Below are 14,226 nucleotides of genomic sequence, written 5' to 3' on the forward strand. Positions count from 1 at the left end.
ATGAATGGAATAGATTGTTCTGGTTTTTCTGGTTGTAGGTTTAAGTTGCTTGCTTTTATGTGGTGCTCGTGGTCTGTAGGAGGCTATTTCAGCGGGTAGATTAAACACCTCCAGGCAAACTTGATGAATGTGCAGACTAGGAGCAGGCCCAGAGCATTCTAACTGTTGCATGAAAGCCCTTTTATCTGCTTTGGATGTAAACAAGAATGTTTGTTTTCCAGGCCATTTCAGTATTTCTTCCATTTGTTGTTACTTGACCACAGTTCTGAATCTTACAGGTATCTTTGCTCCCAGAAAATGACAGATGGAGTGAAACTAGATCCCAGTTGCTTGCACAGATGGATGTCTGTATGGGAGGAAGAGTAGCAGAAGAGCTCATATTTGGAAGTGATCACATCACAACAGGTCAGCTGATTGGTAGTTAAAAGAGTCTGTGATCGAAGCTGTGGAATGGCATGTTTAACTTGCTTTCCATAACATGATTTACATCTGTTCTATATCTAGGTGCTTCCAGTGATTTTGATAATGCTACTAAAATTGCCAGACTGATGGTGACTAGATTTGGAATGAGCGAGAAGGTAGTATCAGCAATCCTTAAATACTCATTTGATACAAATAAATGTTCTGTAACTAAATGCTTATTTATCAGTGATCACAGACACTAAGTAGTTCTGTCAAAAAAAGAAAGTAAGCTTTATGGCTGGCCCTGCTACAGAGAACTCAACTGGAAAACCTTTGACAGTTTAAAAATTACCTTGGAAGATCTTCAGCTCAAAATTTCCTTGGAAGTTACTAATGTCTGCAGAAAATGTTTATAATAAAATGAAATGTTTTGGAATAGAGAATAATCTTGGGGATTATGACAGTAATGTTGAGTTTTCTAGACTTCTGAAAGAATCTTATTTAGTCATCTCTATTACCCACCCAAGCATTAGTAGTTTAGGGATTTTGTTTTGTTTTGTTTTGTTTTAATAAGAAGATGCTTAATCAGGCTCTGTATTGTGACCTGTTGAAATAGAACTCTGCACCGACTACATAGTTTATGAATAGGCTTCTTGTTTTGCTTCTGTTCAAGCACTTTAGCAAGTGTACAGGTAATGACTTTGCACATAGAAACAATAGGTGATGAAGCTCTTAAGTGTTTTATGTGTGTTACTGCAATAATGGCAAGATAAAGGTATTTGTTGTTGTTGTTTAGCTTGGAGTTATGACCTATACTGATGCGGGGAAAGTTAGCCCTGAAACTCAATCTGCAATTGAACAGGAAGTAAGAACGCTTCTACGGGTAAGGTTCTCTCCCCCTCCACTTGAATACATTTATTTTGAGATGAGTTGAGTATCAGTTTGCTTAATTATTCAGTTTGGAATTGTGTATTGGTGAAAATAAACAGGTGGATGAAAGCATTCCCGACTATTTAATGTAGCTGCAAGTTTAAATCCCTGCATATAAAAACTTCCTGGTGGTTGTTATGGACAAGTGGTGAGAAACAAGCCGATGGTGTTGGGTTCTTTAATATATTCTTTAAGACTTCCTCTTATGTTTGGTCAGGATTTGTGGTTTTGCTATTCAGTTCATAGGAAAAAAAGTTTTGCTATAAAATATTTGAGAAGAGATGAGAATGTTTTGTGTTACTCCCACATTTCATAACTTGCAGCTAGATGGTTTGGTACAGAATCATCAGAGTGGCCATATTGGATCAGAGAGTTGCCTTTTCCAATAACCTGTTCCTTGCAGTGGTCAGTATCAGCTGCTTGGGGAAGTTTGTAACATCAATAACCACATAACTTTCAGATCACTGGTCTGGTAATCTGAGTTAGTTTGGTACTTTTTGGTTTCTTTAAAACATTTAAATGATAAACACTTTTTTTGCTGTAGCTGATTTTGAACTAACTTGGTTTTGTAAGAACTATCTATGTAAAACTAGAAGTTAAAGTTGGCAATGCTGTCAACAAGCATCCATTTGCAGCAACTGGTAACTTGTTGGGTACCTTCCATCTTTCTAAAAGTACGTATTAATACTTCGAGAGTTTCATAAGCTTTTAAAAATCTGAGTCTTTGAGGAACATTCCTTGAATGCTGTAGCGTTGCTCATAATGTAAAACCAAATATATCAATCAGCAAGTTTTGAACTCTAGTAAGTCTTTTCTAAATCATATGTATTAAGATTTTTCTCAGGATTTTCTTTTTAGTCCTACTTCTACAAAATGCAAAGGTGGCATGAAGTGTAGTGGTGGTTTTTATTTCTTGTTTGGGGTTTTTTGATTTATGCCAGCTAGGTTTTAAATCTTTGAGAGAAGAGCTGTGCTAGGTATGAACATACGCACTTCAAATGCTTGTTTCAAGCTGGAAATGATATTTAAAGTGGAATCTTGCTGCTGTTTTTGTTCTGAAGTCTCAGAATCTCCTCACACCTTTTGGTTTTTTTTTTCCCCTTAACATTAGGATTCATATGAGCGAGCAAAGAACATCCTGAAGACTCATGCAAAAGAGCACAAGAATTTAGCAGAAGCTTTATTGAAATACGAGACTTTGGATGCCAAAGAAATCCAAATTGTTTTAGAGGGAAAAAAACTAGAAGTAAGATGATAACTTCTGGGATACAGTAACTGATAATTTGAAGAATGTACATCTAGCAATGCAGTAGTCTTATGCAGCATAGAGCCTTTTTTTCCCTTCCTGATGTGTATGGCATTAGCGACTTTTTAATATTCTGTCTCTTGTGAGCTTCTGTTATTCATCTATTTGTTGTGTCTCATCAGAATAAGACACACAAAATAAAGCAAGTTCCTCATCCTCTGCTCCTTCTACTCTTCCCACAATAAGTTATTCAGAAGGATAAAACTCAGGGTTGAATTCAGCGTTCTGGTTCAGTCAATTGTGTTGAAGTTGAGAATAAAAACATGCAGATACACTGGTGTGTTTTGGCAGAGCTTCTTGGGTCATGCCGCTACATGTACGTTTGAAGTGATACCCCACAATACATGCTGCAGAATGTTTTATGGAGTGACAGGTTGATTTGTTAAACATTAGTATTTAGTCTAACTAATGCTCATACTCTGAAGCTAGAGGTCGCGTTTAAAGAAGACTTCTGACTTGGAAAGGCAACAAAACATCTCTAAGAGTGAAGAGGCTACACAGTGCATCTCTATTAAAGGGAACTGTGGGAGTCCCGTGTTAGACAAAACCATTAGTGATTGTGTTTTCAGTGCTCTTGGGGTTAAAATACATGCATGTATGGCTGGGAGAGGATCTATAATGCAAAATCAACAGGCTAAACGTGGCTAAGCCTCTCTGGACCATGTTTTGGGCAGACCCATGGCAGGGGTAAGAGAAATACCTGTGACCTCTGATGTGCTGCTGGCACGAGTCTTGGAGTTTTTATTACTGCAGTAAATGTATGACAGTGCTTTTATACTGCTGGAGGTTCTACAGAACTAGATTCTGCTAATACTATGTATGGGCGTTTGATAATCCAACACATAATTTTTTCCAAGGGAGTAATATTGCTCACTGAAGAGTAGTTCAGAAAATGTTTGAAGCATGTGTTGTTTCAAATAACATTCCCAGTTCTGTTCTACAGTAGAAGTAGGGAAAAAACCTTGTCTTTCAACCTTTACAGAAATCTCTGGAAATTCCAAGATGATAACAAAAAGATTTTCAAAACAAGAAGTTTCCAATCAAGTGGAAGTGATTGCGAGCAATCATATGCCAGTATTCTTCTGGTCTCATGGAACTGGTTTTTAGGAATAACACATCTTGATCGTAATCTTTCTGCACAGTTAATCGTAGACTCTTGGGATGATAAACTGTTGCAGAACATGCCTTTATGAGTTTATTGATGTTGGAGGTTACCATACTGGACATTAAAATAGTGGGGCTGGTGCCAATAAACGTGAATGGGAATTGATAGCTACACTTAAAACTAGAAGTAACATAGTATTTTACAATTTTCTGAGTGTAATGCTTGATTATAACCTAGTTTTTTAGTAAGAGCACATGCATTATTTTTTTTTTTTCCTTCAAAACCAGGATAACTTTCTATTTGCCTATTTTTGTCAGCTTACTAGTGACATCCCAGTGCAGTGTGGGAGAACTTCCGAATGTTATAAACCAGTATACCAAATGTCTACGCTGACTAGTTACAGTTGTACCTGTATTTTAGGAGTTTGCCAACAGAAACAGAAATATACTGCATATTTGGCATCTGTTTTTGAAGTAATAAAGGTTAATTTTAATTATGCTTATTGGTTTTCTTTTTATTCATTGTAAATGGCTATAAAATGTAATACCAAGTTCCCTGCTGTGTAAATTGAGGTGTATAAAACATTTGAAGTTGTAAATAAATTTGAGAATGACAGCCAAATTGCACTCTCTCTGATGAGATTTCCAGGGAATGTTCTCCCTAGAAATTCAGACTTTTTTTCGATTGCTGCTTCAATAGTGGGTCTTGAATGGGAACTTTTCCAGATAAATAATGTGAATCTGTGTTTAGAAACAAAAGTAACAAAAAACCACTTTTGAAGTCTCCAAAATCTGTATCGGATGATCTGGTTTGGAGTGTAAGTCACTGACATCTAACTTAACTTTTCTCCTTCAAAAGCTGCTTGCTATATGCAAAGATGAAGTAAGCACTGTCTCAAAAGGGAAAAAAAAAAAGGCGGTATCTCAGTGGGTCATAAAAGAAGATTGTTGGAGATCAACCATCAAATGCAAAAGGTACCTTTGCTTTCTGACCAACTTAACAGCAGAGGTGTTACTGAAGATGTTAGTGCCCCACCTATGTGGTTGTGTGCATGTGGTGTCGGGGGGGTTTCAAAGAGCCTTGCTTATTTTAGGTACTGGTGTATCCAGGAGCTGAAATTCCTCCTCATATAATCATTGTACAGATGTAGGAGACCACAGTACTGGGTTTGCATGGCAAGGTTTTGCTAGAAGGGGGCTACAGGGGTGGCTTCCCTGAGAAGCTGCTCAAAGTTTTCGCTGTGTCTGATGGAGCCAATGCCAGCTGGCTTCAAGATGGACCAGCTGCTGGGCAAGGCTGAGCCCATCAGGGATGGTGGTAGCACTTCGGGGATAACAGCTAAGATGAGGAACAAGGAAACTGAACAACCACAGCCAGAGAGAGGAGTGAGAACATGTGCAGGGAACAACCCTGCAGACAGCAAGGTCAGTGCAGAAGGAGGGGAGGAGGTGCTCCACGTGCTGCAGCAGAGATTCCCCTGCAGCCCATGGTGTGGCAGGCTGTGTCCCTGCAGCCCATGGAGATCCACAGTGGAGCAGATCTCCACCTGCAGCCCGGAAAGGACCCCACGCTGGAGCAGGGGGATGCATGAAGGCGGCTGTGGAATCCTGTGTTCCTAGCCCAGCAGTCTCCTGGCAAGACCCATGGAGAAAGGAGCCCATGCTGGAGCATGTTTGCTGCAGTACTTGCAACCCTGCAGGGGACTCACACTGGAGCAGTCTGCTCCTAAAGGACTGAACCCATGGAAGGGCCCCACGCTGGAGCTGTATGTGAAGAACTGCAGCCCTTGGGAGGGCTCATGTTGGACAAGTTTGTGGAGAACTGTCTTCCATGGGAGGGACCCCTCGCTGGAGAGTGTGAGAAGTCCTCCTCTGAGGAGGAAGGAGCAGCAGAGACAACATGTGATGAAGTGACCACAACCTCCATTCCCTCTGCATTGATGGGGGGGGGGTTAGAGAATTTGGGAGTAAAGTTCGAAATGTAATGCTGCTGACTGTAATCCTGAGAGTTGGTAATGTACTGCATGGGCTGTGGTGCTCCTGGGTTTTGAATTCCACCTCAGGAGCAGACTTTTTTCTAAAACTAGTACTAATTTTCAGTCTTTGACTACTATTTCAAGAACTACTTTTCCTTCTGTGAAGAAAACTTGCTCTTTGACTCTGGACTGTTGTAAGACTTCTAACTTTTTCAAGAAATATTTACCCAGTATTACAGAGCTACTTTTCACAATAGAATGTTCAGCTGTCTTAAGGATGAAACAACACACCCAGATCTGATTTGAGTATGTTTCCAGGTAGGAAGGTAACACAGGAAAACTGGGTTGAGAAAGAAACACAACCCTCTTTGGACAAAGAAATTTGCAGGAAAATTCAGGATACCTTTTGCAAAGGATTTCATACAAGATTTCTCAAGCAGTTTTAGGTAGACGTGGGTGGTAGGGCAATGACTAGGACCTAGGGATAAAAGCAGGTATGGAAAGACACATCAGCTGAAGGGCACATTAAGTACTCCTTCAAAAAACAGTTCCTGCTTGATTTCACTTTGCTTTTACAAGAGGATCTGTAATCTGTCTTTATGATGTAGTCGTTGCTCTTCAGAGCATCTCAATGTTTTATTTTCATCTATCAGTGTAGTACTTGACCAACTACCATGAAGTAGCATTTGTATATTCACGGTGAAGTTTCAGGTGAACTACTCCATGTAGTGTCTGGCGCTTACTTTTCCCCCCCAGTACCCCCCCAGGCTGTGCACAGAATCAACAGGTTTTGAGAAGTTCTATGGCTTGATTTTAACTTCCTTTTTTGTGATAACTTGGTTAATAACAGCATTTGGACAGAAAAAGTGTTCGTTAAGTGCTTTTGTTGCATTCAAGACTCGGCCAGTATTGAGTAACTGGTCACAGGTTTAGCTTGAGCTTTGTTATGTAGCTTTCATAGTCCCTCTGAATAGGAATTAATGCCTTAGACTGTGGTTCACTGCTCTGGAAATTAGTATCCATATTTTCAGTTTGTACTGGCAGTTAATTACTAGAGTGACCCATCTTGCAGTCAGTGTCCCTGCAGGCAGAGACATCACAGAGAAAAGGGAAGGATTCTGCCCCTTCTCCTGGGTCTCATGCAAGTGGTCAGAAATCCACCCGGAACAGAGGCAGACCCTGGCTCTGTCACATTTACTGCATCTCTCAGAAGAAATGCTCCACAGCTGCAAATCTGCACTAAATGGTTTAGTAACTCCTAGACCAATTTTTCCAAAATTACAAACACCAGATACCATCATTCATTTGATTTCCAAGGGGTAGCTCATTATATTGATGACAAATTATGAATTGATTTCTCATCCACTGTCTTTTACCTACAGGTTAAAAGACCACCTCTTACAGTCTTAGCTGTTACTCAGTGCGAGCTCCTCTGTTCTATTGACACGTCACAGGATGGGCTGTTACTGTTGACCACAATAGAGTTTATGAAGCTTAAACCTGAATTGCTTTTCCACTTTGTCCTCAGCCAGGGTGTGATCCTCTCTGGTGAATCCTTGCCCTGTCATGCCATGGCACAGCTTCTGCTGTTGTGGTCACCCAGGAGGTTCACAGAAGTTCTATCACCTACAGCATCTCTTTTTGCAAACTGCAGCCAATAGCAGCGACACACAACCATCTTAAAGCTATATGGTATTTAATCTTAGCTAGGAAACAGGACACCAAGAAAAGAAAGATTTGGCTGGAAAATGTGAGTCAGTTTTACTTCCCTTAAGGTTTCTCATGCTGCAGCAGAAGCCTTTGAAGGGGACTTCATAGGGGGCTTACAAGTCATTGCAGTCCAAGGCAGTTCTGACCTCTCGTAATCTTGCTGTAAAACCACCAAGTCTGAGTCTCCCCTCATGGGGGGAAATTGTCTCTAGGCTCAATGTTGGGCTGACTTACAGCATCAAGGTAAAGAGGCAGGAAATGCAAGCCTGTGGGAGTTGTTATTCCCCACTGTGTGCATTGCCTCATAAACCTGTAACATAATCCACAGAGCTGATGCAGTGATCAATATTTATAATAATCTTAACACATTCAATAAACAAGTCACAAAAAGATATATTTAACAACATTAAGGTTTAGCCAAGCACACAAAAATGAGAAATGCAAATCCATTCTCTGCATTTTCATTTCTTCTGTTGTTTTTAATTCCCTGGCTTTTCTGAAGCCTTTGCTTTCAGGTGTATTTATCTTTCTGTCCTTCATTTTCTCCATTTCTTCTATTCCCTGAAAGTCACTGCGTTTTATTCCACACATAATAAATATACGTATTTTACATTTACAAATGATTTGCTTACATTTACATACAATGAATACAAATATTTTACATTCAACTTAGTCACGGACAATCTTCATCATCTCTATATCTAGGTGCTTCCGTTTTACATTCAGTATTGTGGGGTATTCTGCCAAAGTTTCCAAAAAAGGTTAAAAACACCGGAATAAAAACAAGACCGTGAAGAGCCCCAAACAAAATAACAAGGAACATGATCTTGAAAAATGTCCTAAAGATGTAGGTTTTTGCTGCAGCCAGGACAACTACTCCTAATATAGTAGAAACTGCACCTTGTAATACTGGGTAACCTAGCAAGGACAGAGCTTCGACTGCCCTGTCGTTGGCTGATGACTCTCTACTCACAACGAAGGCATACGAAATGTGAGCAGAAAAATCCACTGAAAACCCTATACAAATGACCAGGTTGATCATGGATATGGAATCTAGGTTAACGTTCCAAAATGTCATGAAACCAGCAACACCAACTATAACAGAAGCTATAGCAAAAGTCACCCACAAGCAACACAGTGGGTTGGGAATAAGCAAAAGGGAGACAACAAGCATTGCCCCGGCAGCAATGATGACATTCTGGATGGTGTTCTGCACTATTACCAGGTACTGATCATAGTAGATGAATGCTGGGTGGTACACCATTAATGGAATGCTGCACTGCTTGGCTGTGTCTCTCAGCTGATTTACAAGATTCTTCTCATCAATGGCTGAGGTCACATTCACAGTCTGGATGAAAAAACGTGAAGCTTCTATTTTATCGTGAGTCTTGTTAATGTCCCACTCAAAAGTGTGAACATATTGGAACAGTCCAGTTAAGTTACTAATGAAGATACCCTTATCATTTATATTTAGTGACTGTTGCTTGGCATATTCTATGTATGCTCTCAGCCATGAATGTGAAAGATTCTTATCTACATAGGAAATGCCCTCTAAATCCTGGGTGCACTTCTCAATGCCAAGACGAACAGTCTCATTCCAGTAATCTACACTTTCAGTAACAACCACCATGACCCTGGGCCCATATGCTGAGAAGTATTCATCATCGTCATCATAGTATGGAATAACGTAAGAGTCATCATTTGCCAGGTTTCTAAGATCGATACCTTCCCTGATCTGAGTACATCCATAAATACTGCCAGCCAAATATGTTCCATACAGCAACACCACAAGTGACTTGATCCATTTATTTGTTAAAAAAGGGCCATAATACTTTGTAAAGAACATGGTCATTGGATGTTCACTTTCTGGCTGAGATGACTGCCCAGAACAGTTGCCTATACAGCAAGCATTGTACAGGCAGGACTTCTCAGCCTGGCCTTTATCTACTCCCACAGGCATACAAGTTAGCCAGTGACGGTTTCCTTGCTCCCTTTTATGATTTAACACAATAATTGCCCCCAAGAAGGTCATGGTATATATATAGCAGAAGACAAAGGCAGTGCCTGTATAGAGGCAAAATGATCTCACAGATGGGAAAGCAGTCCAGGTGCCAATGAAGAAGGCCAAAACATCTGTGAGAGTGGTGATGGTCACAGAAAGTGCTGCTTCTGAGTAAGTCTCAGCCAGCAGAGATTTAACATCAGGTTTATCTTTTTTTCTTAAACTTTGTTCCCAGGAAGCGATCATGATGAACATATCATCAACACCAACTCCTGCAAGAGCAGAAAAAGTTAACACTGAGTTCTAAATGTCAGCTGCCACTAACACCCAACACAAACACAAAATTATTCACGTTTAAGCCTGCATAAAATTTTGGAAAAGAAAGCTAGGCTACTAACATTGCTGCAGTGCTGATGCAAGGGGGGAAAAATCTTTTGTGTGTATCTGAATTTATTACATTTCAGAAACTCCTGGTGACCTGATGTGTTTATCCTTCACCCTACTCTGCTGAAGGACTGAGCACACCTAGTCTACCTCTGATATGCATGTACCTGCTGTCCAGGTGTCCACTGATGTAGAGTACATAGATTTAAATGCATCCTTTACTCTGATGCTCAAGTATCCTCATCACTGGAAGTGTCCCCCATTACTTCTGGAATCTCTTTTTTATCACCACAACAAATCTGACCAGTTATTTCTTGCTCTGCCTTCAGCAGACACGTGGAACAGTTGGCATCACCTGGGAAAACAGTGATCCCAGTTTTCCAGTGGTTATTTATTTATGCTCTTTGGTCTCCACTTGTCTTCTCTCCAGTTTATGTTTGAGCATTTATTCATGATTTATTATTCATTTATCTTCACATTTATACTGCTGTGCTCACATATATTACTACCAGAGTCCAGCGAAACCCTGCCAGGAAGACTGGATTCTGGCCTAGAGTTTTTGCTAAGACACAAGAGTAAGAGAGTCACAGTTCAAAAGGAAGAGCCAGTGTGCCTCTCTCAGCTCTGCTAACAATGGAGATTTTAATTCACAGACCTCTCAGTATTTTGCCAATGTTACTCTATCAAGGGCTCTTGTATTCCCTGAAAATTAATCACACAAGAAAGGAAAGCAAGACCACATGAACAGAGGAGCAAGCACAGATGACATAGCTGAGCATAAAAAGAATAAATGAAATCACTGTCTGCTGCCTGAACAGACAGTTGTCAGTACCTATGCAAAGATGAATTAAGCAGCACATCAGAAGGTACTACTGGATGGCAGCAAGCAGGCTGCTTCCAGAAAGCAGGCAGACTTCAAAGCAATTTATCTAAAGTACCGATAATTCATTTGCTTTAATGCAAGGAAAAGTCTGCATGTTATTTAGAAAGATCTGAAGAGACTGTTGTAAGCCACTTCCCAAGTATATAAAAGGGTCCTTCTGAAATGTATCACTTCTGCAATTGATAAGCAAACAAAAGCAAATACAAAATGCATTTGAATTATGCAGGAAACAAAGAAACATTGTGCGCCCCAAGGAGCATTTGCATCAGACATCTAGTATGATGCAGAGCTTCTATCATTCCAGGAGTTCCATGTGCTTCCCTCTGCATGAGACCAAGACCAAGAAAATACCACATGACTTTATCATATAGGAGACCACTTAAGGATTTTAAAAGCAGTAATTTATTTGCAGCTACATTAGCTAAGGGTGTTTGGAAAGTTCAGCACTGGCTGTCAAGCAACCTGTGCAAATATGATGTGATGATACTTCCTTGCATTTTTTGGAGGGGAGCTGGTGGCATTGAGTGGTGCATCTCTTCAGCTGTATAGCTAAATGAGACTGTTCAGTACATAGTCTTTGTATTGCAGAGGAAATTTCACGTTAACAAAACAAAATGGTTTTCTCATTTGAAATTAGAGAGTCCTGCTCATTGCTCAAGCCATATTCAGGCCCAAGTTTATCCAACCAAAGACTACCCTCTAAAAATGTGATACAAAACCTCATGGTAACTTATTCCCCATATTCACCTCATAATTCAGGTACTGGGTTAAGTCAGTGCTACTGTAGCACAAGCTGCATGTTGCCTACATGTTCATGGTATTGCTGTTGAGCTACCCTGAGGCTGACTAACAGCAGAGAAGTAGGAAGCTCTCGCTATACTGCAAAAGGAGGTGGCCAGGAGGTGAATGGTTTGGGGAAGACCTCTGTACCTGCTTAGATTTCTGATAAATTCAGCAGCCTCATAGAACAGTACTACAACAAACTGGTTTGGAGTACAAACTTCTCCAGAGCTAATGAGATAGATAAATAGGGTATAGGTATTGGATAGTGTGTGGTGTCCCTGCCCATGGCAGGGGGGTTGGAACTAGATGATCTTAAGGTCCTTTCCAACCCTAACTATTCTATGATTCTATGAAATGTTTGTAGTACACCTATAGAAAACAGCAGGGGATGATCCAGGGGAATGCAGAGACAGAACCTGGTTGAGCTAGTTACTAGTTAAGTGACTAATCATCATGGCTAAATCACCAGGGATACTAGGACAATGCCGGAAGTGCTAACCTTACCACCCTCTCACTTACAGCTTTCATGCCGTAGCAGTGGGACTAGCGCAGGCAACGTTTCTGGGGAAGAGCTGCCCTTTTGCCGTAGCCCAGCTGCAGGCCCAGCGCGGGTACGCTGAGCTGAGCAGCGCCCCTGCCCGCAGGAGCTCCGAGTGTCTCCTCCCCTCACTGCAGCGTGGAACTGTGTATGTATGACCTGATGCTTCCATCAAGTAAGAGTCACACCGTCAGGGTGCTTTACCTCCGGTTTAGTCTTCATAACTGAATGTGACTCACTTTTTCGACTTACCGAGAATAAGAAACGGTGCATTTGCTACTGTGACCACAAACGGCACTCCACAGAAGAGCAGCAATCCAAAGCTGCTTAACACAGCTAAACCAGCAGAAATCACTCCACAGCATGCAAGCCAGACATTGTTTCTTATACAGCTCAGTCTGAAAATATTTTAAGGAATATATTGGTTACATGTCAAATATTTCATCAATATTTGTGCTTGGCATGACAAGTGCACAGATATCAATGATACTCTCTATGGGAAGAGAACTCTTGATAAAAGCTGCTAGGAGGTGTGAGCATTAAATAAGATTAACTTACATACGAGGTGCTAAATACATTATTAATGCTGGCCAGTTACATATGTAACTGAAAAGATGTGTACCAGTCTTCGCATCAATAACAAGAGAGCTGGCAAATGAAGATATGTATGCTCCCCCCATTAGAGGCTAGACTGAGGGTCACCCAATAAATTACTAATTTTAGAAGCTCTGTCCTTTTACATGGATTCTTGGTGTAGCATCACTATAGTACGGAAGCATCTCCCAGGCAGTAAGTGCCGTGTAGAGAACCTTTCTTTTCAGACAGCCATTTGCTCGGACACACCCAAGAGCCGTCTCAAGGACTCCCCATGAAATGCTCCCAGTGGGAAGCTTTCCACCACAGTGGGAGGGTAAAGAGTTGCTTCTTACCTCATCAGTAATGTTTTCCAGGCTGTAACCATTTCTGAACTTTAAGAGAATCTCTCGCTACCAAGGCAAGAAGCGTGTGTTGGTGGAACCACCCTTGCTCTGCGCTCACAAACAGCCATGTGTGAGACAGTTGATATCCAGAAATCATATAGCCTAAGGGCATGATGTTGATGCAACCACTAAACCAATAAGCCCACCCTCTGAGTACTTTCTTTCTCAAGCACAGCTGTAGGGTTTTCAAATGTATAATGGGTCACCTTATACCAGCATGAAGAAAGGGCAAGCTGAGTTCTCTGTGAGAAGCAGGTAAAGGCTCAGACTCTCCTAACAAGCAGAATACTTAAAGCTGTACCCAGCCTTGCAGTGATCTATGAAGCTTGTGCTCATTCATCTGTACTCTAACTGAGCAGGTGGCAGAAAAAAGGTGCAAACAGATCTTAACATGATATACTTCCTCCTCCCACTCCCCTGTGTCCATTCCAACTGACCCCTGTGGGCAGGATAAGGATAGAAGCTATGAAAGTAGTAGAACAACCTTAGGAACTGCACAACTTATTTCTTCCCTCCTCCCCAAATGACAACTTTTCTGCATCTGTTTGGTGAATGTCTCCACTGGACATGCCAAGTTTTATTCAACAGAAGCTCTTGTGCAGATCTGCCGCTGCCAGGCTGGCTAGAGTACGCTTCCAGCCTCCTCCCCACACAGGACAAAGTAGAACCTGGTCATAATTCAAAACGTTTACTTTTGCCTAGCGTTTTTCAGTACCAAAGCTGCAGCACCTCAGATGTCTTCAAAAGATAAAGTGTAGCGGGGTTCTTTAAATAGAACTTTAAATAGTTCCAAGACCATTACTACAAAAAGGATTCTTATGAGGCAGGCACTACAGAAACAACTGATAGCTTCAGAGAACAGATGAATGGGAGAGGGACTTTCTGCAAGGGCATGTAGTGACAGGACAAAGGGGAATGGCTTTAAGCTGACAGGAGAGAGTTACATTAGATATTAGGAAAAAATTCTTCACTATGAGGGTGGTGAGACATAAGAGTATCCTTAGCTTAAACGGTATTTTACCTTAGGCAGGAGATGACTGAAAAGGTTATTGTTAAGAAATAGGTTATGGAGACGAGCGGGATCACACTCTTGGTGTTTCCCTCAAACTCCAGTTGTCTGGACAGAGAGGTGAAGTAAGTCACCTGTTAAAACAACAAGGGAAGAAAAGACAAAGCACTTAAGACTCTTTTTCTTGGTCTTTACACACACGCACAGGCAACGCTAAAC

The 14,226-nt window shown here is 41.0% G+C and overlaps 2 protein-coding genes across 2 annotated transcripts in view; one reads left to right on the forward strand and one right to left on the reverse strand.

Moving 5' to 3' along the window:
- Positions 1–2,798, forward strand: part of YME1L1 (YME1-like 1 ATPase) — a gene marked incomplete at its 5' end in the record, with an annotated part of 17,420 nt that extends 14,622 nt beyond the window's left edge. Inside the window, 4 exons of the mRNA XM_010010749.1 lie at positions 279–405; positions 505–578; positions 1,199–1,285; positions 2,444–2,798. Of these exons, the coding sequence (XP_010009051.1) occupies positions 279–405; positions 505–578; positions 1,199–1,285; positions 2,444–2,587 (432 nt within the window). The remainder of the gene's footprint in view (positions 1–278; positions 406–504; positions 579–1,198; positions 1,286–2,443) is intronic.
- A 5,303-nt stretch (positions 2,799–8,101) lies between these two features.
- Positions 8,102–14,141, reverse strand: PTCHD3 (patched domain containing 3; the record flags this gene model as incomplete). Its single annotated transcript, XM_010010750.1, has 3 exons — positions 8,102–9,702; positions 12,271–12,416; positions 14,020–14,141. Coding segments are annotated over 3 exons (1,869 nt in total), but the record flags the coding sequence as incomplete, so codon positions are not given.
- Between the last annotated feature and the right edge of the window lie 85 nt (positions 14,142–14,226).

Source organism: Nestor notabilis, unplaced genomic scaffold (genome assembly GCF_000696875.1).
Source record: "Nestor notabilis isolate BGI_N333 unplaced genomic scaffold, ASM69687v1 scaffold11053, whole genome shotgun sequence".
Classification (NCBI taxonomy): domain Eukaryota; kingdom Metazoa; phylum Chordata; class Aves; order Psittaciformes; family Psittacidae; genus Nestor; species Nestor notabilis.